The following is a 26,260-nucleotide window of genomic DNA, read 5'->3' as shown; positions in this document are numbered from 1 at the left end:
CGCCCAGGTAAGTGAATCTAGATTGGGCCCAAGCAAATCCCATGGTATCAGGAGGGGGGAGTGTGCTGGGTGTGAGGGGAAAAAGGGTTGATTTAGAGCAGTTCACCGTGAGACCCGAGATCCGGCCAAAGAGAGCAATGTCTACGAGTATTGGGGTTAAATTAGTTTCGGGGGAGCGGATGTAGAGAAGAGCATCGTCAGCATATAACGAGACTATATCTGAGGAACCGGTGGTACGTAGACCCCTATGCCCATGGTTTTGGCGAAGCATGTCTGCGAACGGTTCCATTGCCACGGCGAAGATTAAGGGCGAGAAGGGGCAGCCTTGTCTGGTGCCCCGAGCTATTTGGAATAGAGGGGAGCAGTGGTCCTCAGTCCGAACCCTGGCGACAGGGTTGGAGTAAAGTAGTCTGACCCAGGATACGAAGGTGGGACCAAATTTACATTTATCTAGTACCCGCCAGAGGTAATTCCACGAGACTGAATCGAAAGCTTTTTGCATGTCTAGGGTCGCGGCCACCGCGCGTATACCCGGGTTCACCCTACTTATGATATTAAAGAGGCGTCTCAGATTTAAGGAGGTGGAGCGGCCCGGGATGAGCCCAGCTTGATCAGGGTGGATGATATGTGGCATGTAGGGAACCAGACGTAAAGCGAGTGATTTGGCGAAAATCTTAACGTCGCAGTTGATCAGTGAAAGCGGGCGGTAAGAGCCGCATTGAGTGGGGGATTTGTTAGGTTTTAGTAGGATTGTTATGGTGGCTTCGCGGAGTGAAGGGGGAAACTGGCCCGCCTCCACCGACTCTTCCCAAAGAGACACCAGGTGGGGGAGCAGGAGTGATTTGAAATGTTTATAAAACTCAACAGGAATACCATCTGAGCCTGGGGTCTTACCCGAGGATAGAGAGTCGATAGCATTCGAGAACTCCTCAGGGGTAAATGGATTCTCGAGGGATCCGATGGTGTCGGGAGAGAGGACCGAGAGTGGGAGTCCATCAAGATAAGCATCGATCTCTGAATCGGTGGCGTTGTCAGAGTGTGCATATAGGGATTGGTAGAAGGAAAGGAATTCCGCATTGACATCCCCGGGGGAGGTGGCCATGGATCCATCGGCCCTTTGAATTCCGGGAATGGGTGGGGATCCAAACTCATGGCGGAGGAGTCTAGCCAGGAAACGGCCAGGGCGTTCGCCCTCACCATACCTCCTCGCCCGCCCAGGATTATCAAGAAACCTCAGCTCGCGGTCCGCGAGGGCGCGGAAGGTGTCCAATTCAGTGCCAATTAGCGCGAGGGTTACAGAGGTTGGGACAAGGGAATACCGAGCTTCCAGTGAAGATAACGTGGCCTCGCTCTCGGCGATTTCCCTACGAATGGTTTTGAGGATACCACTTTCCTTGGAGAGGGCAATGCCTCTGATATAGACCTTAAAGGACTCCCAAAGGGTGGCCTGTGAGGACACGGAGTTGGTATTGATCTCGAAGAACTCCTCGATCGCCGACTCTAACTCAGAGCTAAATACCGGATCGAGTAGGGAATGCGGTTTCATTTTCCAGCATCTGGATCGACCCCCATCCGGGCCCCAGCATAGTGTAACAGTCACAGGGGAGTGGTCAGATAGGGTCCTGGGGAGAATCGCCATGCCAGATACACTCCTTATTAGTCCATCGGACACCAACCATCTATCAATCCGAGAAAAGGAATTGTGAACCGAGGAATAGAAGGAATAAGAGCGGGAATCAGGGTAGAGAAGCCTCCATGCGTCAAATAGGGACAACCGGGGAAGAGAGGAGAGTGTAGTGTAAGCTGCCCTGGAGAGTTGACGGGGTCTGGAGCCAGATCTGTCCAGATCCACGTCGAATATTGTATTGAAATCCCCTCCCCAGAGAATCGGTACCAGAGGGAAGCCATCTAAGAGAGTTATAAGATCAGAGTAGAATCCGGGATCATCAATGTTGGGACCATATATATTCAACAGGACTACTTCCTTATTCTGTAGGGTACCATGGAGTAGAACGTATCTGCCCAGGGGGTCTATAATCGTAGCGATGGGGTTGTATCTAAGGTTTCTGTGAATAAGGGTCATAACTCCACGGCTCTGGGTAGAATAGGTGGTATAGTACCTTTGGGGACCCCAAGTTTTAGCAAATTTTTCGCAGTATTCTGCGCATGCATGTGTCTCCTGAAGGAAGAGGATTTTAGTCCCGTGTCGTTCGGCTTGGAGTTGTAGTAGCCTCATTTTCTTATAGTTGCCCAATCCCTGAATGTTCCAGCTCATAAATGTCAGGGTTTCCTCACTCGACCCCCCGGGTATAGCCATGGAGAAATACGGGTGGGTGGAAATGTGCTCCCCAAGGACGGTGCCCATAGTGAACCAGTCCAAAACGCCGACGGGGCCACGATGTTGCGGACTCTGCCCTTTCTGCGAATACCAAGCTGTTTTTAACATTTAACCCCGGTCCCCCCTCCCACATCCCTCCCCCAAACGAAGGGATGAACAACCCATACCCAAACAACCAGAACAAACATGATGGCATCAACGCCTGGGGGGCCTGTGTGACGGCCTGGCGGCGATGCTCCGAACATGAGGCGATTTTAGGATAAACATAAAGCCCACAAGTATTACCCGCTCCCACCCAGGGGCGGGCTTCATGGGTGACGGTGGGGGAATGGGCAGCATGTGGTGAACCAAGAGAACAGGAGTGAAAGAGTACATGTATCCGATCAACTGGACCGGGAAGCATATTAGCACAATTACGAGAGCTGAAAGGGAATCCCAAAGAAGGGTGTTGTGTGCTTTTCTAATTTCTGCCTTTTCCCTCCCTTTTTTTGATAACTTATTGGAGTGCCATCTTTAGTTAAGCGCTCACCTCTGTCTGAAAATAAGTGGCGTTAACTAAGACTTGTCTAATGAATAAGGGATGTGTATATATTAATAGTGACTGTGTTTTGAACTTGCTTACAATAATAGTGCTGAAGTGTTTCTAAGTGTGTCTTTAAATAAATAATTATATACTTCGATACCAGAGCTCTGGTCAGTGTTTGCTTGTGCTACTGTATTTTGGTACCTATCTTGTATACTCTATATACTGTCTAACTCGTCTTGGGAGAAGTCTGGCTGCTCAGCCACAGCTACCAGGTAAATCTGGGTGGTACAGACTTCTACCAATTGGGTTTACTGCCAACACCTGTAGTTTTAAGCCTTTTGTTTGTTTGTTTATTCATTTGTTAAGCGCACCAGACTCGTGAGTAAAAGGGCGCAACGACAAGGAAATGCAAGGCTTACATAGTTACGTATACACAGGTTACATAATTTACATATAGCTAGATGAACAATTTTTGCTTGACTACAGGATATATACAATATGAACAATAGGGCTGAAGCAAAGGTACATGCATTAAGGATATAAAGCTTATATGGGAACTGCACAGGTTTCTGCCTAACACTTGTAAGGACTGTCATGCATGCCTCCCAGCAATATCCTGAGGCTGACAAACACAGTTTTAATAAAGGCTTGCCAATGTTTGCACTCCCATGATGAAAACTAAGGAGTATCTCCTTAGCCCTTCGGTTCATCCACCTGCCCACCATTATACTCCCACCAGGCCAGTTCGTATGCTTGATTCACGCCTCACCTCTGTTCCTCCTTTCTCATTCACACCTTCTCGCATGACCCCTGTCTTGTGTTTGTCCCCATTACCCTTTTTTATTTACCTCTCCCAATCAACCTCCTCAATCCTGCCACAAATTCATTGTGTCCCTGTTACCAAACCCCTTTTCCCATCTGGCCCATTGAATCTTGTTGCTCTGCCGACCCTTGTGTCTTTCTTCCACCAAACACTGCTTCGTTCATGATGCCCCTAGTGTCTTAGGACAACATTTGCTTTAACACCCAGTGGTTCCTGCAAGGGTTGATACCTTTCTGCATTGCAGGGTTAAACCTGCTCAGTCTCCTTTTGGCAGAAAGAATTGCGTTTTACAGCTGAGCGCTCATACAACTTAGTTCTCCAGTGACTGTTTAAAAAGAAGTGGACGAACTGACAAATGAACTTCTGATTGTGCTTTGTCCGTTTGCCCATTTGGTATTTTAAAGCTCATTGAAGAATTGAGATGATCAGCTGTCAGCTATAAAGCGCAAATGTGTTCAGCTAGACAAGTGAAGAGAGGAAGAACACAGTCCAGGGAAATGGTGGTGATCTAGGAGAAAGAGAATGAGGGAGGGTTTTTGAAGAATGTGAAATGGTGACAGAGAAAGGGAAGAGTGAGGGGAAAATTGGAGAAAAAAAACAGAAGCAGAGTGGAAGGTACAAGGAGCTAGAGGAGGAATGTAGAGAATTGAGAAGACCAGAAGAAAATGATGGGAAGAGTAAGAAATTGGTGTCAGAGGAGATAAACCTCTGTATGGGAGAGCAATAGTAAAAATAAACACTAAAGATGAACAAGAGAACAAATGACAGTGAACTGGAGAGAAAAGGGAGAATGCAAAGATTAAGTGAATGTGTGAAGCGGAGAGAAAGAGAAACATTGGGAGGTGGAAAAAATGTACATGCAAGCCTAGAAAGTGAGTCGAAGAGGCAGATAGACAGAAGAGGTAAGAATTAAAGTGGGATAGAAAGGCAGTGAAGAGAGATGGGGAAGAGTGCGAGCGATGAAGGCAAAGGAGAGAAGACAGACTGAAAACGTGACAAAATAACGTGGCAAATGGATGTAGAACATGGGATATAGAGGCCGAGTGAGAGAATGAGTGAGGTGAGGGATACAAATATAACACGTTTAATGCACTTCTAGACCAGCTTGTGGGAAAGGGTCAGGAAGTCCCTCCTGTACCTCTCACAGGATGGCAGTCCTCTTCTCCCTCGCCCATGTGTTCCAATCTTGAGATGTTATGACAGTTTTTTTTTTTTTTAATAATGGCTTTGCTTCTGCCAGGTCGAAACCCTTTGTGCCTTTCAGCCCCCATTCCTATTGTTGCCCACACACAGTCCACTTCCTCTTGTGTGGACCCCCACCCATGTGCCTCCTTTCACCATTTGTGTGCTTCCATTAACACGTGTGTACTGCTGTCACAATGGCATTACTCTTACCCACACATCCACACTATTCTACCCACATGCTCACTCACTCCTCTCCTACCATTGCAAGCACTCTCACACATGCTACCCTGCACACGCCCTATCTCCCACAATTACATGCACAGTTAGATGCACCCAATCACTAGCATGGCATTCCAATCATCCTCAGTGTCTGCTAGCACTGCACCACTACCCAGAGGCTAACCACCAGTACATCCACCACTCTGGGTCCAGGTCAGTCCAACCCCCTCACTCCATTTCCCTTAAGTACCTGCCCTGCACAGCCATAAACCAACTAAAGACCACAATAGCCACCAGGTCTAGCAGCTGGTACCTCTGTTGACCACCAAATGATACCCCTGAGAAAGGTGTGCATGAGTTGCTGGCGCGCATCCATAGCCTAATAGAATTCCAATTGTCCAATTTTTACTTTTCACAGTGGTCCACGAACAGTTCCTGGCTGAAGAAGATTGTCAGAAAGCAAACACCAGTGAGCAAGGTTAGTCTCCCATGCTCGGATGCTAGAGTGGGGCTGGGGAAGTAGCCAGTCATGTTCAGATCATTGCTAAATGGATTCTGGGGCATTCTTGTTGGGTCACAGGCAGGTACCAGTAGGCTGCAGAACCGGGTTGGGAGGCAGACCTAATGTATGCATGGGTTGGCTGAAGGTGGTGCGGAGCAATGTGTCTGGAGCTCAGAATGAAGGCGGGAATGGATGGCTACTGGGGCCCTTCACTGACTGCCCCACATTCTCAATTTATACCTTCTAGCATTCTATATGCATGTAAACTGAGGGACTTGCATACAGCAATTTCTATTTTATTTACTTTAATAAGGTTTGTCAAACCTTTGCTTTCAAACTCAAATTTGAAATGTCATACTAACAAAAACCTATCCCAGTTCAAATGGATTAAACAGAGCTGAAACTGAACTTTACACCTATCAAAGCCAACGAATATCACTGCCTCAGTCAAATGCATCTTCACGGCACAACAGTGCAAGGCTTCATGCTGGACACAAGTGCATCTATAGTCTTTACATAGAACACCTAGAAACAGACCTGCATGCAGAGCTCTGGTTTTGTCTAGTCTGCACACATTATGTAGCAGAAAGGTTACATTTTCCCTATCCCCATATACCTAACACAACCATGTATTTTGGATCACTATAGCTCCTGGATGCCATGCAAATGGCAGAAGTATAAATCACAGTAACATAAAATCCTGCTTTTCATGGAGTTTCTTTGGAAGGTTCTGCTATAAAATGCTCCCAACATTTAACCTTGTTTATGCTGTGGCTGGGATCAAACTGCAGATTGGTTCCCTGGCTGCTCCAACAGCTTGCACCGCTTGTTGTAGCAGGTGGGTGAACACCTCTGTGAATGCCCATTTTTTTCTGGGTGCACAATGACCAGGTGATGATCAGGTTGCAATTTGTATGTTGCGGACTGCTTCAACAGCCTTCACAGTCCATGTTGGAGCATCAAGGGATCAGCTTGAAAATTAGTTTTCTGGTTGCAGAATTAAGTTCCATTTAGCCTCCAAGCATGCTTCTTTTTTCTGTGCCCCACTAGAGAACTATTTTGCCCTCCCTGGGCTAGGGAACAGGATCCATACATCACAGCAGACACTGTGGCTGATGACGCAGGCAATGTTTTCCAGACATGACCAGAGTGAGGGAGAGCACCACACCGCATTAGGAGACTTCTACCCCAGTCAAATGGAGAAGTTCTTACAGCCGTTGAAAAGCCTGACATGAATCTCTCTAGTTGGTTCACCCACAACTACAGCCGACAGTGCAAAATAGTCTTGCAAGTTAATGTATACTGATGGTGGTGGAGTCCTGTTTTACTCCATGTGCCATGTAACTGTGGACCACATCCACCATGTTATAAAATACACTTTTGAAATGCATTTGCAGTCACAAACCCGGTATGCACATAAGCCTCCAACCTCAAAACGTCCCTGGCAAGCAACGTCTACCTCCAGCTTTGGCAAGGGTACAAGTACCAGAGTAGATGATCAAGATATAATAATTGCTGCATCAATATTTGTACAGCCCTGAATCCCACCGAGCAAGAGTGACCGCCCTGTGTTGCATGGGATTCTACATGACAGTCTGCAATGGTAGTGCCATTCCAGGATATAATCTGCTTCAGGTGAAGTAGCTCCCTGAGAGATCCATGAAGGCCAAAATCATCCTCAAGAAGAAACTGAAAAATCCAAGAGATCTGGGTCCTAGTTGATGAGACGCCGGATATGGAAGAGCGCCATCTCCTCATTGTATTATTTGGAGTGGTTCTGATGAATTATGGCAGTCAACGAGCACACACCTCATTTTCAAACTGTTTTTCTGGCGCAATGCAATCGTGCCACAGTTGCACATGGGTCTTTACTGATTGACATTGCATATCACAATATTCTGTGCTTCAACTTGGACAATGCTGCATACACATACATGCTTAAGGCACACAGCACTGTACTAATAAATGCATACCCAAACTCAACTCGCATGACATGCCTGGAACACATCCCCACCTTGTTGTGGAGTCCTTTAGAAAACCATTTGTTGAGGTCAATGCCTTTCTGTGCCTCCAGTATTTTCTGAATGTATGGTAGCATAAAGCACAGATTCTTGCAACTTTCCTAGGTGGATGTCTAAAGTTCATCCTCCTCCAGCCGTTTTGTCGACACAGGAAGCAATAGTTCTGATGTCATCATCGTCCTACTTTATTCGGCATTAGCCATAAAGTCAAAGACATGCATAAAATACATGACATCTCATTAGTACATATAAAAGAAGGATAATATGACTAACAGATAAAATACATTTCTAAAAACCAGATATAAAATGGTTTGGGGGTGATTATACACTTAATTCCGGACACCCAAGGGGAAAGATAAGTCGCAGCCCCTATACTAGATCATTAAGTAACAATTTTACAGCTTACATTTTAAGGCTATACAATTAATATCAAACCGCAAGGGGAGATAACTAGTAGCCTCTATATAAAATCATTAGTTTTAAGTTTTACAGCTTCCTTTTTTAGACCCAGCTATATCTCATACAATGAAGCAGAAAATGTATAACAAAGTTGTACATAATCAGCAACCAATATCTGCTTGCATGGCCTGTTATCAAATTTGTTCTTACAAGCCATGCCCAATAATTATACTTTGCCACAGCTAGCACAGTGGGCAGGTTGTTGGATGTTTTACAAAGGACCAATGCTTCAGCAATAGTGCATACCCCCGGTACTCTTAAAAGGGGCTTTATGTATTGGAATCTCAGAGCACTTAGAGGTGGGACACAAAAACAAAGTGGGCCATGGTTTTCTCCACCAAGTGACATAAAGAGCAAATAACTGAGCCTCCCACAACCCATGATTTTGTAAATGAGGCAACCCTAAGGATACCCAACCTAAAGCCCACATACAGGGCTTGTGCAAAGGTAGCGGGGTGACTTTATCAAGGAAGCCTTCCTATCCAAAATCTCCCTTAATAGCCAAATATAACCATATCCCAATTTCAATGTACAACTCCCCTAGCAAACCATGGCCCTCTTTACTTCATCAATAATGATTCTGTGAGCTCTATCATGATTTATCCACAGTGCGGATTCATTAAGCACAGAAACCGTATCCTAAAAGCGCTTCACCCAGGAGAGACAATGCCCTCCCCCCCTCCCCCCACCAAGCTCTCCATGGTGCAGGGCTTCCCTATATATTACAAGGCCTGCATTGTTATGGAGGTGTAGCCAATACAGCAGTGGGTGAAACATAGCCACATCAGCAATGGGGGGTGGGGGGAGAATGTCGGTTCCTGCCCCCAGCACCCCCCGGTGTTCAACTGAAGAAATGGATTGTTGTCTTGAGTTCATCCATTTCCAGCTCCAGCCTCTTCCTCATCACATGAAGCAATAGTTCTGCTGTCAAGTGTTTCATTAGGATGCAGCACCTGTACAAACTTGTAGAGTGAAAGGGTTCTTGTGCCGACCCAGTGGATCCTGCCGTGGCTGGCCCATTCTGAAACCTGCGAGATGAAAACTGATGCCTGGGTTTTATTAAGTACTGTGATGAATCCTATGAAGTAATCACTGAACCTCAGCCTAAGATCTCCTCTCGTGTGGCCAGGGGAAGGCAGCTGCTACCTGATCCTGACCCTGGGTGCTGGTATGAGGGAGGAACACATGTTGGTAGATGACTGTCGCTGGGGGTGGGGAGGTGTGGTGACTCCATCAGGAGAAACACAGTATTCTTCCCTTTCATGTGAAGACCCTGTAATGCCAGCATTCTGATGGCATGTCGTTATTCAAAACCCTTCAGTTGTAAAACCCTGAAACCCCTTCTTGTCAAACATCCTAGACAGAATAGCATTAACTTTTCTTATATACATAACACCCATAAACCACATTTAACATCTCCTGTTTATGATGGTTATTTAAACAAAGATGGAAAGCAAAGTAACTTAAGGTTTAAACCTCCTTTGGACTCCAACTCCCATAAAGCCTCAAGTACTGAGAGTTAAACGTGCAGACTAGTTGTCATAACAATCAGAGGTCTCTCACTGTCCTCTCCAAACCCAGGTACAAATCCTTTCTCCAATCGTCCTTTTCCCGGACTGCCAGGCAGAGATCTGTTGAGTTTTATGGCTAAAAACCCAGATAGGTCTCCCTGCGCCTATAGAAGGAAGCAGCCACATATCTGTTCCAGGAGTTTCTTCACCAGATCATTCTCTGCAGCCTTTACAGAGCTGACGAAGCAATGACTGGTGAAGGCACACTCCCAATGGAACAAGCATTAACCAAAAGGCAAAATAATGTGGACTCTCGTCTAGAGGGTAATGAAGCTCTAAGATAAATTTCAAGTATAACAAACTTTATAGAAGAATGAGAAGCGAGCAAAGAACTCTGCTGCCTGAGGGCGCTCTGCTAAACAATACACATGCAGCACATTATAAGTTGAAAACGCGTCATTAGTGACGTAGATAGGTACACAACTCTACAATACAATTCGTGAAATAGAATGATGCATTATATTTCTGTAGGGGCTGGCCATGTTGGATTGGCTGCTGCTCGGGTGTCACTCCGGGGGCACGTGGGTCAGCTGGGCTTGTCTCCACAGTGAAGGTCTGGGTACAACCAGACACATTTCTGTCTGACTAAACTAGACAAACAGGAAGTGATAATGAAAGAGTAATGGCACGCATACAATTTTGCATGAATAGAGGTGCTTGAGTCACATGAACCTAGTTTATAGGCATTCCAACCCCTGACATCCACAATGCTTTTGATGCCACCTGGCCCACAGCCAGGTACCCCCTTGTATGTTTATCAGATTTGTCTTACTGTTATCTGTACACATACGTTTATTGAAGTGAACTGCACAGGGTTAGAATTACACTGGGGGTTCTAATGTGGTCAGGGTGATGCCAGGTCAGATGGGTATCAGCCTGAATGCAGGGTCTGTTAGTGGGCCATGGTCTGGCTGGGTTGGGGTCGATGGGGCACAGGCAGTTTAGTGCCGATGGATGGGCCCTGGTGCAGATGCCTGCTCTGATCTCGCGCTCTGTGGGATGGAGACTGTGAGGATATGATGATCTGCTGTTTGCAACAAATACATTTCTGGGCTTTCGTGGGAACAGGGCTTGAGTGGAGCTGGCAAAACAAGAGGGGGTGGCGGAGCAATGGGCTGTTTGTGCAGGCGCTGGGGATGGGAGAGCTGCTCTCTGCAGGGGGAGGATTTCTGGGCCTAGTAAGATTGCATCTATCGCGGTACAAAATGTAGTCTTTGCACAAGTGTTTGGGTTGTGTTGTGTGCATGAGTCTGTTATGGCATGTTGCAGGACACTACTACATGATATATTAACTCTGAAATGGTGAGGGCGTGGAAATGGACCACTCCCTTCTCAACACTTGTTACCCAGGACCACACACAAGTCTGCTACAGGCTCCCTCTTCACTTTCTGCAACAAACTCCTGTACGTGGAAGCGTTGGAGCCCTCCTGTCTTCCACGAAATAGAGGGGACAGTGCTTCTTTTCCCATCTGTTCTCCATGCCCAAGAAGAACCAGTCTTGACTGCGTGCAATTCTATATCTTTTCACCTTCATCCTTTTTTCTCCAACGAAACATCAATGTGATCGCACCTACACAGGTAATGGGCACTCAAGGATGCATACCTGCATTTGCCCACATGGCTGCTCCACTGCTGGGATTAAAAACTCAGTGTAAGGCATTTTCAGTACACGGTGCTCATTTTCGCTTTGAATTTAGATCCGAAAAGGCCCACCAAGCTTATGAAAGCAGTTTTATTTATTTATAAAGCGCGCTTAACCTACAGGCATCATGGCGCTGTTACAACCAGTTACACATATTCTAAAGAGGTCAGAATAGTAGTATCCTAGATGGTCAGAGGAGCAGGGCCCTCTCTCACAAAGTGAAGTAAAGAGCCAGGATTTCAGTGTTCTCCTGAACACCCAGTTGCTTGTCTTTCATCTGAGGGGGGTATACAGGTCTACCCCGACTTTGATTAGTCAGGGGCCCCTTGGGCACTGCAGGTGCCTGCGTCAACCCAGCCGCTAGCAGACACTATTCAATCTGGGATTTTCTATCAATCATTCAAAGGCTATCCTGGTTCCATCCTAGAGACTAGCCTTTCTTTGATTTGTGTAGGATTGCCAGTCTGCAAGTGTTTCCCATCCCAACAGAGGTTTACAGATCTTTTGTTGACAGTGGGCCACTTCCAGCGGGAGCAGTGCATCTCAGTATGGTGGTTGCAGAGGCTGCTAGAATTGATTAGCTGAATGCATCCTGAGTCTTACTGGCTCGCCTGAAAATGACTTTTCCATTTGCACTGAGCAAGGTTCTGGAACCAATCCACAGGGAGGAAATCGGGACTTGGCATGGTGGAGCCAGATCAACAACCTGGCTTTGGGTGTACCCTTTCAGGAGATGGACCCAGGGGAATGTGTCACTACAGACACCTGCAAGGATGTGGAGACACCTTGGGACCTTCAAGGTGCATGTTCTGTGATCCAACAAGGAGAGCCTTCTCCATATCAACATCCTCAAACTGCTGGCAATTTTTTTTTTTTTAATGCCCAGAAGGCCTTTCTTTAGTACTCAAAGGGAAGCGTTCTCATCCAGACCAATGATTCCACCTCCATATTTTACCTAAACAAGCATTGGGGAGCAGGGGGAGAGCAAGAAATCCCCCTTCCTTGTCAGTTGGCCATAAAGAGTAGGAAGTGGGCAAATATCTTCTGGGAGTTTCATGTGCAGAAGCAGACCTTCTAAGCAGAATTGCATCCTAACACCAGAGTGGGAGTTCAACCACTCAGTCCTGACTCTGTCTGTTCAGTGTGGTAAAACAAGTGCCGTCTCTTGCGTTCCAGGCAGGAGGGGCTAGGGATTCCTTGAGCATTGACCTGCTGATGATTCAGTGGCGCTCTGACTTTCAGAGGTGTCTTACTTCAAAATTCCATTGATAATTCAATTCCTGAAAGGGCTTACTGATGTATACCCTCCAGTCCCTTTTCATATCCCAACATGGGATTTAAATCTAGTACTTAAGTTTCTAACTTGTATACCTTTTGAGCCTCTGCACTCCTGTCCCTTGAGGCTTCTAACATTGAAGACTGTTCTTCTTGTGGCCTTATCAGCCAGCAGGGTTAGTGAACTACAGGCTCTTATGTAAACCTCCATATACTACTTTTTACAAGGACAAACAAGGTTAAACCATCTTTCTTATCAAAAGTAGTTTCTGACTTCCACTTGTCATAAAAAATCATATTACCAACATTCTATCCTCCTCCTCATTTGGGCAAAGAGGAGAGACTGCAGAGACTGGACCCAAAAAGGCTCTCAGTTTTTACGTTTCAAGAATGTCAAAAATACTTCAAGATGATCAACTTTTTGTGGGTTATACAGGTCATAAATTAGGATTAGTGGTGACAAAACAAACTATATCGCGCTGGATCATTCTGGCTATAATTGAGTGGTACAGATTGGCGGGAAAGGACCCACCGGATGAGCTGCAAGCCCATTCCACTAGGGGGATGGTTATTTCTGCGGCTCTGAAGAGGGGGAGTCCCTGCAGCAGATATTTGTTCAGCTGCAACATGGGCATCAATGCATACCTTCATCAAGCATTGTTGCTTAGATGCCTCTTCCTCCAATGAGGGTTTATATGCTAAGGCGGTACTTCATTCCGTCCATGAGAACAATAACTAGTACTCCCACATCCAAAATTACCACTGCTATGGGAGTCTATCATAAGATGAGGAATACATGGGAGGACACAATCCATTCGAAGAACAAGTTACTTACCAACTGTAATGTTCTTTCGACTGGATGTTCCTCCCACGTATTCCTCATCGCCCCTCCCATCCTACGCCGGCGTACAGTTTACGTTACTTAGACTCTTCGTAAAGGAAAGTGCATCAGTCATGAGGCACGCCTGGGTGTTCCTCGAATAATTCCTTGAAAAAACAGAACTGAAGCCAAGGGGCACGGCAGGAGATATTTATACTGATGGTGACGTCGACACGGTACAGAGCACGACCTTGTGCACAGCGCCCTCTGCCGAGAAATTGTTTTCCGAAGCAGCGAAGCTGGCAGGATACGAATAACATAAGATGAGGAATACGTGGGAGGAACATCCAGTCGAAAGAACATTAAAGTTGGTAAGTAACTGTTCCTGTGTCCTACCCGAATACTCCCAGTCGTTTTCCTCCCCGTCCCTCGGATTATTTCTTCCCGAACACTACCCTTCCCACGGCCTCCCCTATTCAATTCACAAACCCTACAAAGCTCACCTTTCCGAGTTGACCTGACAGCACTTTCCCTTCCCCACAGGGATACAAGGCTGAGCACGAAAACACACTTCGAGCAAGGCCCAATGCACGAGGACGCAGCTAATCCGGACGGGCAGTTCAAACGGAGGAGAAAGGCAGAGAGACCTGGAGGGAAGACTAGGAGGGAATTGACCTTGCCCTTTTAAACTACGACCTGCAAAGCCTTTGAAAGGGAAATCCTAAGAACGGGAAGTTCAGCTGGCACATGGTGAGATGGGTGTCAACGGCACACAGAGCCCTCCCGCGCTGATAGCCAAAGCGGGGAGAAGCGCTTGCCGCTGTTTTGCCGGCCTTGACTCCTGAGACAAACTCCAACAATTCAGCACTGCTGTTGAGTTTGAGAAGACGGATCGTAAAAACCGTACTGTGCAGGCGGCCACCTTGTTGAACAAAGAACTTGTATAATTAAACTTTAGTAAAAGGTTCAGAAGAAGAGTGGTCCAGCGTCAAGGGGGCGCTTATTCAAAGGACTATGACTGAAGCCTTTTTGGGTGATGTTTTGTTGAAACTACGACAGCAAGAGGCCGTACGAGAACCCGGTGGGAAGTGTCGGTGGTCCTACGAGGGTCGAGCAAAACCCCTCATACACTCGAAAGTCTTTGACACATTGGAGAAAACTGATCAAACTGTGAATGTGTGAGGGCTGAGTAGGGGCAAAGAGAAAGCCGAACATGGGGCTGGAAAACCAAGGGAACTGAATTCTGCATAGTGTAAAACACCTATGAATATTTTGGCGACAAGTTTGAACCCAACTGAGGGATGCCCACAATGGACTGTTAACTGGCAAATGTGAACCAAACAGAGGGATGCCTGCGAATTGAGGGTAAATGGTGATATACCCGTGAGCATTGTGGTGACAAGCGTGAACCCAGATGAGGGATGGCCACAATGAATAGTTGTTGAAAAAGACATTGAGACTTTTGAATACCATTTTGAGTGAAAGGCCATAGTGAACTCGATTGAGGGAGGCTAACGTTATCTGAAGGATCAGAGCCCCGCTGAGGGGGACTCAGGGCGAAGAACAATTGCCCAACGTGAAGGATTACCAAAGGAACTTTTTTTTCTCCAGCATGGGGTCTGGCATGGATTCACATGCTCATGAATATTCCCCGTCGTCAGGCTGGGAATCCTCGGTAAAGAAAAAACCAGTATCAGTTTCGTTTCTGATCTGTCTTTCGTAGTAATAACCAATCACTGGTCTCTGCGTCATACTGACCACAGCCAATGACTGCCCTCTACCTAAGCACCGCCTCTGGCAGCCATCTTCAGATTTTTACCGCACGTTCATGTGTTGGGATCCTCGTGCTATTGCTCTCGAGCGTTAGTGCTATTTTTTCGCGCTTTTTACAAAAAACTTCGATTCTTTCGGTCAAAAGAGCCTCAAGCTCCACCGATCCTACATCCGATCAACGGGGACCCGTGTCGGATTCATCTGTGCCCCTCAAGGGTGAAGATTTCGTCGAGCTACACTTCGGAGGACTCCAGAAGCTTCTCAGGCCCTGTCTCGGAGATGGCCCAGGAGAAGGGAAGCTCGACGCCCGGAAAGCTGTTCAGGGTCTGCCCTGGATGCCAGCTGCAGAACGTCTTCAAGGAGGACGAACACTCTTTCTGCCTTTACTGCCTTCATGAGGACAAGACGCACGTGGAGAAGGACTGTGCGTTTTGCGGCAACATGTCGGAACGGACCATGAAGGACCGCCATCAACGTCTCGCCAACTGGCTGGAGGGTAAGAGCCCGTCTGGCGAGAAGAAGAAGAAATCCGAGCGGTCTTCTAAGACCTTTGAGGGCGCCCCGGCGACGGGGGCCCAACATAAGGCCAAGCACCGCGAGTCCGCTGGCACCGGGAGCGCCGAACGGTCGGGCTCTACGGGCGCCAGGCAGGGCGCACCCTCCCCGGCACCATCAACCACGAGCCAACGCTCTGGGTCGGGTAAGAGGAAGGCCGAGCACCCGGCGAAGCTCCTGGAGAGGCCCCGGTCGAGCTCTAAGGCAGAGGAGGAGCGTGGCAGTGCCCCCTCCCTCAAGGATAACGCGGTGAGCGCACCTAAGGTGGTGAAGGCCTTGATCCATCCGACCAAGCCCTCTATCGAAACGGTCGTGGCGGCCCTGGCTCAGACTCGGAGGGAGTCTTCCTTTGTGCCCATCGATAGGACCCCCGTGAAACCCTCCGTGGGGAAGAAGAAGGGGGGGCAGGGCGTCGTCGTAGAGTCGGCCTCAACCTCAGAAGAGGAGCTGATCGAGGTCTTAAGCCACGGCCTAGGCGTGGAAGAAGGCCAGCCCGTCGGAATGGACCCCGACGCAGGTGACGACGACGACATCGTCGAGGATACCGACGGGGCCCCTGCTCGCCCGTCGGATTCCCCTCTGCCAGCGCCGCAAGACAACTCGGCGGCCATTTTGTTGGCCATACAGTCCTTATGCTCCGAGATAAGGACGAGGCTACCGTTACCGACGGAGGAACCTCTCCCGTCGGGGGATCCAGAACCGGGACCTTCTGGTGTTCCCCCTACCAAGAAAAGAAGGATCCATCCACCACCTCCTTTTCAACCGTCGCGCCCCTTCCAGCCCTCCTCCCCGTCCACCCGAGGGGATGATACGGGGACTGACACGGCAGCGACGGGTACGGACGACGAGGCATACGACGAGGATTTTCCGTCGTCGCCTCCCACCAGGGCCTCTCCGCCCGACGAGATCGGATCTTTCCACTCCATGATCTCCAGGGCTTCCGAGCTTTTCCAACTCTGCCCTGAGGAGAAGAAAAAGGAAGGCTTCCTTTATCAGCGGCGCGAGGCCAAGAGGAAGACGGTCCTCGCAGTGCCTCTGTTGGACGACATTTGGGATGAGGGCCTTTCCCTCCTCAAGAACCCTTCCACGACGCCAGCTAGAAGAGACCGGTACGAGAAAAAGTACCGGGTCCCAGACACGGCCCCCCTATGCCTCCGGGCGCAGCCTACCCCGGACTCCGTCGTCTCCGCGGCAGCCAGGAAGAAAGCGGGGGGGGGTGCGGCCTCCACATCGACTTCCCCGCCGGACGGCGAGGGAAAGAAATTGGATACTATGGGGCGTAGAGTCATCTCGTCGGCAGCGACGACGATTAAAGCGGCCAACGCCTTGGCTATCGTGGCCCGCTACGACAGGGAGCTCTGGTACAAGATGGCTCCCCTGCTGGATTTTCTGCCGGACGACAAGAGGGCGGAGGCCCTTGAGATCCTGCAGGAAGGTGAGGTGGCCTCGGACCACGCCATCACCGTGGCGACGGACATCGCCGACACTGGATTCCGCCAGCTGGGCAACGGTGTTTGCCTTCGACGTCGTGGATGGCTCAAAGCTACGGACTTCCGGCAGGACGTCCAGACCAGAGTCCTGGACATGCCCTTCGACGGGAACAACCTGTTTGGGAAGACAGTGGACGATTCCCTTCAGGCCATCAAGGCGGATACTGAGACGGCCCGGGCCCTTGGAGTCCTGCAACGACGGACGCCCTTTCGGAGCGGCGGAGGCAAGGGCGCCTCCAAAGGTTCCGGCGGCGGTTTCGCTTCCTACCGTCAAGCGGCCCGCTCGTCGTCGCAAGAGGCCTACAGAGGACGAGGCAAGTCTAGCGGACCCCGCCGTCGTCGCCAAGGAGGTCAAGGCGGCAAGGCCGCGTCCAAGCAGGATTGAACCGGCCTTGGGGTCGGGCCCCCACCGAAGCACCCCGGTGGGAGGCCGGCTGGCGGGCTTCGTCAGCGTGTGGGAGTCCATCTCCACCGACCGTTGGGTGCTGGACGCCCTGGCCCGGGGCCACGCGCTCGAGTTTCAAAGAAGGTGCCCGCGCGTCCCCCCCGTGGCCAGGAAAGAACTTCACATCCCTCAACTTCTCCTGGAGGTAAAGGCGATGCTCAGAAAGGGCGCCATCGAACTCGTCCCAAAGAGGCTTCGGGGCTCCGGAGTCTACTCGAGATACTTCCTCGTGAAGAAGAAGACGGGAGGATGGCGCCCCATCCTGGACCTGCGACGTCTGAACAAGTTCATCAAGGCGCAGAAGTTCCGGATGGTCACCCTCCAGCACGTCCTGGGTCAGCTGGAGGAAGGAGACTTCCTATCGTCGTTGGATTTGGAGGATGCCTACTTCCACATTCCCATCCTAAAGGGGCACCGCAAATTCCTCAGATTCGTGGTCCAAGGGCGTCATTACCAGTTCAAAGCCCTTCCCTTCGGACTACGGTCGGCACCCAGGGTATTCACCAAGTGCCTTGCACCGGTGGCGGCGCAGCTGCGCCGCGAGGGGATCCACGTCTACCCCTACCTGGACGACTGGCTCATCCGCGCCAAGACGAGGGAGCTCGCCGTGGTCCACACGGCAAGGACCGTCCAACTCCTCACGGACCTGGGATTCTCCGTGAACTACGCCAAATCCCACCTGGTGCCCGCGCAAGTCGCACTGTTTCTGGGAGCGAGGCTCGACAGTGTCCCTTCTGGCCTCCCCGTCGGAGGAGAGGACCAGGACCATCTTGGGCAAGGTGCAACGGATGTTGGTGGCCGACGCGGCCAAAGTGAGGTCCATCAAGTCCCTCCTCGGGATGATGTCTTCCTGCATCTACCTCATTCCCATGTGCAGGCTCCGGATGCGCCCGTTGCAAGAATTCCTGGATGCGCGCTGGATCCAGACGACAGGCAGCTTCGAGGAAAGGATCAAGCTCGACAAGAGTTTCCGACGAGCGATACGGTGGTGGGGCACCCGCGCGCATCTGACGGCGGGCATGGACTTCCAGACCCCAGCCCACCAGGAGACTGTGACCACGGATGCCTCCCTGGAAGGGTGGGGAGCGCACACCGAAAATCTGCACGCAAGGGGACTCTGGCTCCCGACGGAGAAGTCCCTACATATCAACGTCCTGGAGCTCCGTGCAGTGTTTTGGGCCCTCAGGTCCTTCCTTCCGTCCCTCAAGGGCAAGGTGGTGAGGATCTTCACCGACAACACCACCACCATGTTTTACATCAGGAAACAGGGCGGAACCAGGTCCCCAGCGCTGTCCAAGGAGGCGCAGGACCTGTGGCATTGGGCCGTCGCCCAAGGGATTTTTCTGGTGCCGTTTCATCTGGCAGGGATAAAAAACACCATCGCCGACTCACTCAGCAGGGAGCTGCGCTCGTGCCACGAGTGGGAACTACGGCAGGATCTGGTGGATCGCCTCTTCCGACGGTGGGGCACACCCCAGATCGACCTGTTCGCGACGGCGACGAACACCAAGTGCCGGAGGTTCGCCAGCAGGTTTCCCCAGACGAGGAGCATGGGCGATGCTTTCTCGTTCCCCTGGGAGGGCCTGTTCCTCTACGCGTTCCCTCCCTTGCCTCTGCTAATCCGGCTCGTCAACCAGCTCAAGAGGTCACGGTGCAGGATGATCCTCGTCGCACCTGCGTGGCCGAGGCAGATATGGTTCCCGGACCTTCTGGACTTGTCAGCGTCCCCGCCGATCAAGCTGCCGGCGGACGCGGATCTACTCTCCAGGGAAGGAGGCGCCATCCTCCACCACGACCCGAAGTCGCTGAACTTGCAGGCCTGGCTCCTGCAGCACTAGAGTTTGGAGGATACGACATACCGGCCGATTGCAGAGAGGTTCTTGCAAAGGCCAGGGCGTCCTCGACTCTTAAATGCTACGGACACAAATGGAAGAGGTTCTCTGTCTGGTGCCACGCACAGAAGATTAACCCTCTACGGATTACGGCTCCCCAAGTACTGCCGTACCTGCTGACGCTGGCCAAAGCTGGTCTGGCACATGCGTCCATCAAGATTCATCTTGCTGCGATCTCCCGATACACCAGAACCACGGGCCGGACGTCCTTGTGGTCTCATCGTCTGGTGAAAGAGTTCATGAAGGGACTGTTCAGATCGTTCCCGCCGGTGAAGGCTCCGGCCCCGGCGTGGGAGCTCAACGTGGTGCTGACCAAGCTCATGGGACCTCCGTTCGAGCCTCTGCACTCGGCCCCGTTGAAGTTTCTATCGTGGAAAACAGCTTTTCTTGTGGCCATCACCTCCGCACGACGAGTGGGAGAGATCCAGGCCCTTTCCTGCAAGGCCCCGTACTTGACTTTCCACGACACGAGGGTAGTGCTCAGGACGCACCCCTCCTTCATGCCCAAGGTACCGTCGGACTTCCATCTCAACGAACCCTTGGTGTTACCTGTGTTCTTCCCGTCGCCTTCGTCGCCGGCTGAGAGGACTTTGCACTCGCTGGATGTAGCTAGAGCGCTGAAGTTCTACGTGGACCGCACGAAGGGTTTTCGGAAGACGTCACAACTCTTTGTGAACTTTGGACCTGTCAATCAGGGGAAGGCTCTCTCGAAGGCTTCCATCTCCAGATGGCTCTCCGGCTGTATCATGTGCTGTCACCGGTTGGCAAACCGACCGCTGCCTGGCCGTCCGAGAGCCCATTCCACCAGAGCGATCGCAGCTACCACAGCGTTCCTATCTGGTGTGCCCCTGCTGGACATATGCAGGGCTGCTACGTGGAGGTCGACGCACACCTTCACGAAATTCTACTGCGTCGACCGGGATTCCAGGGAGGAGTCCAGGGTCGGCCAAGCAGTGCTGCGCAACCTGTTCGCCTGAGGTGAGCCTGGTGAGGAGGTAAGATGCTTAATGTTGAGTTGATGTGATGCTTAATGTTGAGCCTTTGCCACCTCCCGTGGTTGTGCATGTGTGTACTGCTATGTATTCTTTATTCATGAGCATGTGAATCCATGCCAGACCCCATGCTGGAGAAGGAACAAGTTACTTACCTGTAACTGTTGTTCTCCAGCATGGGTCTGGCATGGATTCACATGCGAACCCTCCCGCCTACCCCTCTGCGGCTCTTCACTTGGTCATACTGCCACTTCACGTGCTTCCAAATCTGAAGATGGCTGCCAGAGGCGGTGCTTAGGTAGAGGGCAGTCATTGGCTGTGGTCAGTATGACGCAGAGACCAGTGATTGGTTATTACTACGAAAGACAGATCAGAAACGAAACTGATACTGGTTTTTTCTTTACCGAGGATTCCCAGCCTGACGACGGGGAATATTCATGAGCATGTGAATCCATGCCAGACCCATGCTGGAGAACAACAGTTACAGGTAAGTAACTTGTTCCTTTTCTTCTAAGGCAAGTGACTTTGCAGGAAAGAGACATGGCCCCAGAAGGTTCTGGCATTGTTGAAAGGAACTGTAATCTTGTGCTCAAAGGTCCTGCCTTGTCCTGTGCTAAAAACGTGGGGAAGGGAGTCCCCAGCCATACCACCCTGACTTATCATTTGGTGCACACTTCTTTCTTTTCTTGAGAAGATGATCCCACACTATTTTGTAACTTAGTTGTAAGGATTGGCCATAGGTTTGTTTTAGTATAGGCCCTTTTTATTTGACAAGACGCCACTAGGACTGCCCCATTATTTGATGGTCGTAGCTTGCACCCTTCTTAGATTTAGGTTTAGATTAGGTGTTTTTCTCACCCATTGTGCAGTTTAATAATAGGGGTTGGTGGTCTGCTTGTGGCCTGGCTGTGATGGATGTGCACTGTGAGGTGCCTGGTGCTGTCTCGCAGCCATGCAGGGTGCATGCCTTTCTGCGATAACAAGTATTTGCAACAGTTAAGGAACAGGGCAGGTTCTATGGCAATTAGCAGCACAGTTCTTTTTACCATCAGGGCTTGGGCCTATTCAGGTTTATTCGTTGGGCCTGGGTTTACTGCACAGCCATGCAGGGCTGAATGGGTCTACCAAAACTACAAAAATTGTCTCCTCCTAGGTATGCATTAAATCTATGCATTTAAATCTGAGCATTTATATTTAATTTTGTCTGTGCAGAGTTTCTTATCTTAGCCCCATATCCCCTGGTATATCGAAGTGTGGTTATGGGAACTGCCTTACTCTAAAGCGCCTAGGTGGGTGGGAAAGGTTAATTTCCTTCCCATCAGTCTAAGCCCGTATGGGCTGATGACTGCTATAGCCTTTTTCCAACACTCTTCATGAAATACTGGATTTACAGAAAAACATTGCATTCATAGTTTGTGCTTAGCCCATCAACTACTGTCTGATATTTACAAATGTATCTTGCTTCAAAATGGTACAGGATTAATTCAGTCAGCTCCTCTTTCCCCATGAGACAATTTTAAGTTAATCAAATCTGAGATTCTTTTTATCTTCCATCTGATGATTACTTTGTCAATGGGATACGAGGGGCAGTTTCCGATCCTGATTCAGTCCTATTCAGGTGTTTCTGGATCCTAAGTTCTCGAATCGGTTTCCCAATTTGTTTTCTTGCAAACACAGATTGTATCGTAGGTAACCAGTTTAGAACAGTTAATGCATTGTCTATCGTAAAGTTAGCATGTTGGTTAATCAATGCATTATTAATATTTCCAGTATAGCAACATATTGAACATTTACCACATTTAAAGAAACCCGTTATCTGAGTTGTATTTAACCAGTCTGAACCCTATTCCCAGATTTGTTGCATGAACGAAGGACTGAGTATGGATCTGAATGTAGGTGGCCTGGTATACATAAACCTGGGAATTGTATCCATGTAATCGGCACTATCTGTATCCAGGTATAGCAAATTCCAATGTTTTTCAACAATCTTGTATAGCTTTTGGCTATCTTATTATTATTTTTTTTATGGTAATGAATCTTACATGTTCTGTCGCATTGGAAGTGGTTCTCATTTTAGGGCCCAATACGTCTTGCCTCCTCAACACCTAGGCCATCCCGTCTCCCCTCACCGGTAGTCAGTCAAAATCTCGAAAACAAAATATCGAATACAAAAAGACCGAAAAAAAAAATATCGAAAAAAAAAATATCGAATTTTTTATTTATTTATTTATATATGTTTTTGGGGTCAGGTAAGTAAAAAAAAGGGGTTTAAATAAAAAAAAAATGAAAAAAACAGGGGTTGGGGGGGGAACCCCCCCATTTAAAAAAAAAACACATTGAAAAAAAAATTCGATATTTTATTTTTCGGCCTTTTGTATTCGAGATTTTGGTTTTCGAGATTTGTGAATTCGATATTATCACTATGACCCCCCTCACCACCCGGTACAGCTGTACCCCTCCTCTGTATCCTACCCCTGTTGTATATCTGTTGAAAAGCGCTCTGTTATGCATCCGTATTGGTGTATACCTCTGTAAAGCGCTCTGTTGCTTCTCAAAGCTAGGTCTGCGCTCAATAAATATCATATTAAGTCTGGTCTATTATGTGCCTCAGATTTGGTTTGAGCTTTCGTGAGATTAGTTTGAGTAGCCCCTGTTTTCAAAATACTTGGTTAGCAGGGTACGTTCTTGTGAGTAACTCTGCTCCTGACTGCAATTTTGCCTTGATCTTAAATATTTGTATCTTGTCGTTTTGCCAACAGGAATTCTGCAGAATTATTTTACTTCGCCGGATTTCCGCCCACAAAACTCATTGAAAAATAAAAGGGGATGGGGCATAAGGGATGGGGAGGGGCTTGGGTTAGGGGAACTAGCATAGAGAATGGGGGAACCCCCATGAAAACAAAAGAATCAGTGTTTTTGGTGGCATGCCGACAAAATAGAATACTTAATCAGAATTCCTCTCGAAAAAACGACCTAGAACCAATATATTCCCCCAGAGTTTACTTCTGTTTGTTTTTGAAAAGTTTGAGTCTCTAGCATGTCCCTGTTTACAAAAATCTGAATATCCAAAAAGTGAATATTTGTTGCATTGGTAGTACATGCAAGTTCAATTCCAAACTTGTTGTTAGTCAAAGTATAACAAATATTTCAAGTGGTTCCTGTGTGCCCTGCCAAATCATGAAGATGCCATCAATGTATCTGTACCATTTGAAAACATGGGTGCTATATTCCTGATGTAGGGCAAGACCAACAAAGGCAACTCGAGAGACAGTACGCCCAATTCTTCACCGGCTAGTTCAGACATCAGTTACCCAGAGAATAGTAGAGAAGTGGCAACAACCCTTTATCCGCTCTCCCTTGCACGTTCTGAATGCTCACAAGGCCTAGTAGGTCCGTCTTTTTCTGTCATTGTTTTATTTGTCTTCACTCCCTTGTTCCCGCCCTGTTGCCCTGCGGGCGATTTGAAACACAATTTACTTGATGTATAGGTGACAAAATAATTTTGAATCTATGCACACTGATAAAGGAAGGAAGGGCACTTTTTTTTGGATCAAATAGATACAAGAAGTGCAATCGGAAACTAGTGAGAAAAGCGTGTGCATTTTCAGGAGCCATTAGAAACCAATGTAGCAACAAGAATTGGATCTGAAGAGGGAAGAGAGGTATGGCACGTAACCACAGGAGCAGAACTAAACATAACAATAACTGAGGCTATCACAAGCAGTTGAGACAACAGACAATGAATTTGGTTCTAAATCTTGTCAAGAAAACCGTCACCATATGGGATTTTAGGAACACATAATTGTTAGTCATTACATGATAACAAGCCTCATCTCTTGATTCAACACCTGGACATTGAGGAAGATACATTGAGTATCCCTGATTGAAACGTAAATCCAAATTCACACCAGTATTTGCAAATGACAATGCTATTGACATTTTTCCAAGTGTGGTTACCTCAGACTTTTATAAACATATTGACAGACAAGGTTCATCCACATTGAGAGTGAGAAATAATTTGATCTTTTCATTAAACCAACTGAAATTCAATGCAGGTATTATCAAAGAAGTAGATAAAGGAGGTCATTTTTGTTATTGATCAAAACGATTATTTACAAATCACCAATAATCACCTGAAAAAACCAGGGTGGTGGTAGTGCTAAGGAAAAATCCAACATGTGACTTATTGTAACAAGCAAAACATTTGATTTCAAAGTGGCACAGGAAAGGATTGCTATCGGATGAAGAAAAATCATTAATTGCAGAATTTTTTTTGCCTAAGATGCACAACAGCTTGAGAGCATATTCCAGAAGGCAGACCAGTCATGAGCGGTATAGGGTGGGTTACGGAACCACAAAATGAGGTGGTTAAATTGCCATCCTACACCAGGCAAATATTACAACATTTGAATAAAGTCCATTGGGAATCAGACTATATATATTGGTTAAACTCCATGTGAATGCTCTCTACACATAGCACATCATTTGGCATTGGAGAGTCTTGAGTATGCATATGTGAACATGTCCACTTCTCTTCTTACTCATTTGGATATGAACATGGACGTATTGAATTTCTTTGTCCAATAACATTTTCCTATTTAATGTGTGCTATTTCAAACAAACCAGGGGATCGCAGTGGGGGCTAATTATGCCTCGGCCCTTGGAAATCTCTTTATGGGCTATTATGAGAGAAGCTATGCACTCATGCATCAGGAATATAGCACACATATTATCAAATAGTACAGATACGTTGACGATATCGTCATAATTTGGCAGGATACAGTGGAACTACTTGAACAATTTGTTTTAAATTTGAAGAACAACCAATTTGGAATTGAACTTGCATGTGCTACCAATGAAATACATATTCACCTTTTGGATATTCATATTTATGAGAACAGGGACAAGCCAGAGAAACTTTTCGGAAACCAACAGATGTCAACTTGGTGCTTCATGCTTCCAGTTTTCATCGCAAACATGTCATAGGCAACATTCCCATGGGGGAATATATTCGATCAAGGCAAACTTCAGTTAGGAGCTGAATTACTCACAAGAATGTACCCTACTAAGTGTTTACAAAACAGGGGATACTCTAGCACTAATCTCAAGAAATCTCAAACCAAAACTGAGTCACTTGATAGACCAGAGTTATTGGTCCGTAAAATGAGAGCCACTTCCAATGGGATGGAAAATGTAAGATTCATTACCAGATAATATTTGGATAGCCAACAGCTATACAAGATTGTTTAACACTTGCATTTGCTACATCTAGATGCAGATATTGCTGATTATATAGCTACAATTCCCAGGTGTATGTACACCAAGGCACCTACACTTGAAGATTTAAGTCCTTCGTTCATGCAACAAAGCAAGGGACAGGGTTCCGATTGGTTACAAAAATCTCACATCCAGGGCTTCTTAAATGTGGTAACTGTTTTGTGTTGCTATGCTGAACATACTAATAATGTACAGATTAACCAACATGGTATCTTTAGGATAGACAAATTTAACTGTTCTAAATTAGTTATCTACGCTATAATCTGTGTTTGCAAAAAAACAGCAATGGGAGCACAATTCGAGAACCTGTTGGGATCCGGGGACACTTGGATATGATTGGCAATCAGGACCCAGAACTGCCCCATTCTTTCCATTAGCAAAGTAATCAGATGGAAGATAAATGGAATCTCAAATTTTTTGGCCTTCAAATCGTCTCATGAGGAAAAGGGGGCGA

At 48.0% G+C, this 26,260-nt stretch overlaps 1 protein-coding gene across 9 annotated transcripts in view; it reads left to right on the top strand.

Annotated features, from left to right (window-relative positions):
- Positions 1–26,260, top strand: part of SPICE1 (spindle and centriole associated protein 1) — a 1,365,450-nt gene that overhangs the window by 486,518 nt on the left and 852,672 nt on the right. For 7 of the 9 annotated variants that reach the window (XM_069635857.1, XM_069635859.1, XM_069635855.1 and 4 more), the window contains one exon: positions 5,510–5,569. The exons of the other annotated variants lie outside the window; for them this stretch is intronic. In XM_069635857.1, the coding sequence (XP_069491958.1) occupies positions 5,510–5,569 (60 nt within the window). The remainder of the gene's footprint in view (positions 1–5,509; positions 5,570–26,260) is intronic. 9 annotated transcript variants of the gene reach the window in all.

Source organism: Ambystoma mexicanum, chromosome 7p (genome assembly GCF_040938575.1).
Source record: "Ambystoma mexicanum isolate Mex_15411 chromosome 7p, UKY_AmexF1_1, whole genome shotgun sequence".
Taxonomy (NCBI): domain Eukaryota; kingdom Metazoa; phylum Chordata; class Amphibia; order Caudata; family Ambystomatidae; genus Ambystoma; species Ambystoma mexicanum.
The sequence above is the reverse complement of the archived record's forward strand: the minus strand, read 5'-3'. Positions and strand labels throughout refer to the sequence as shown.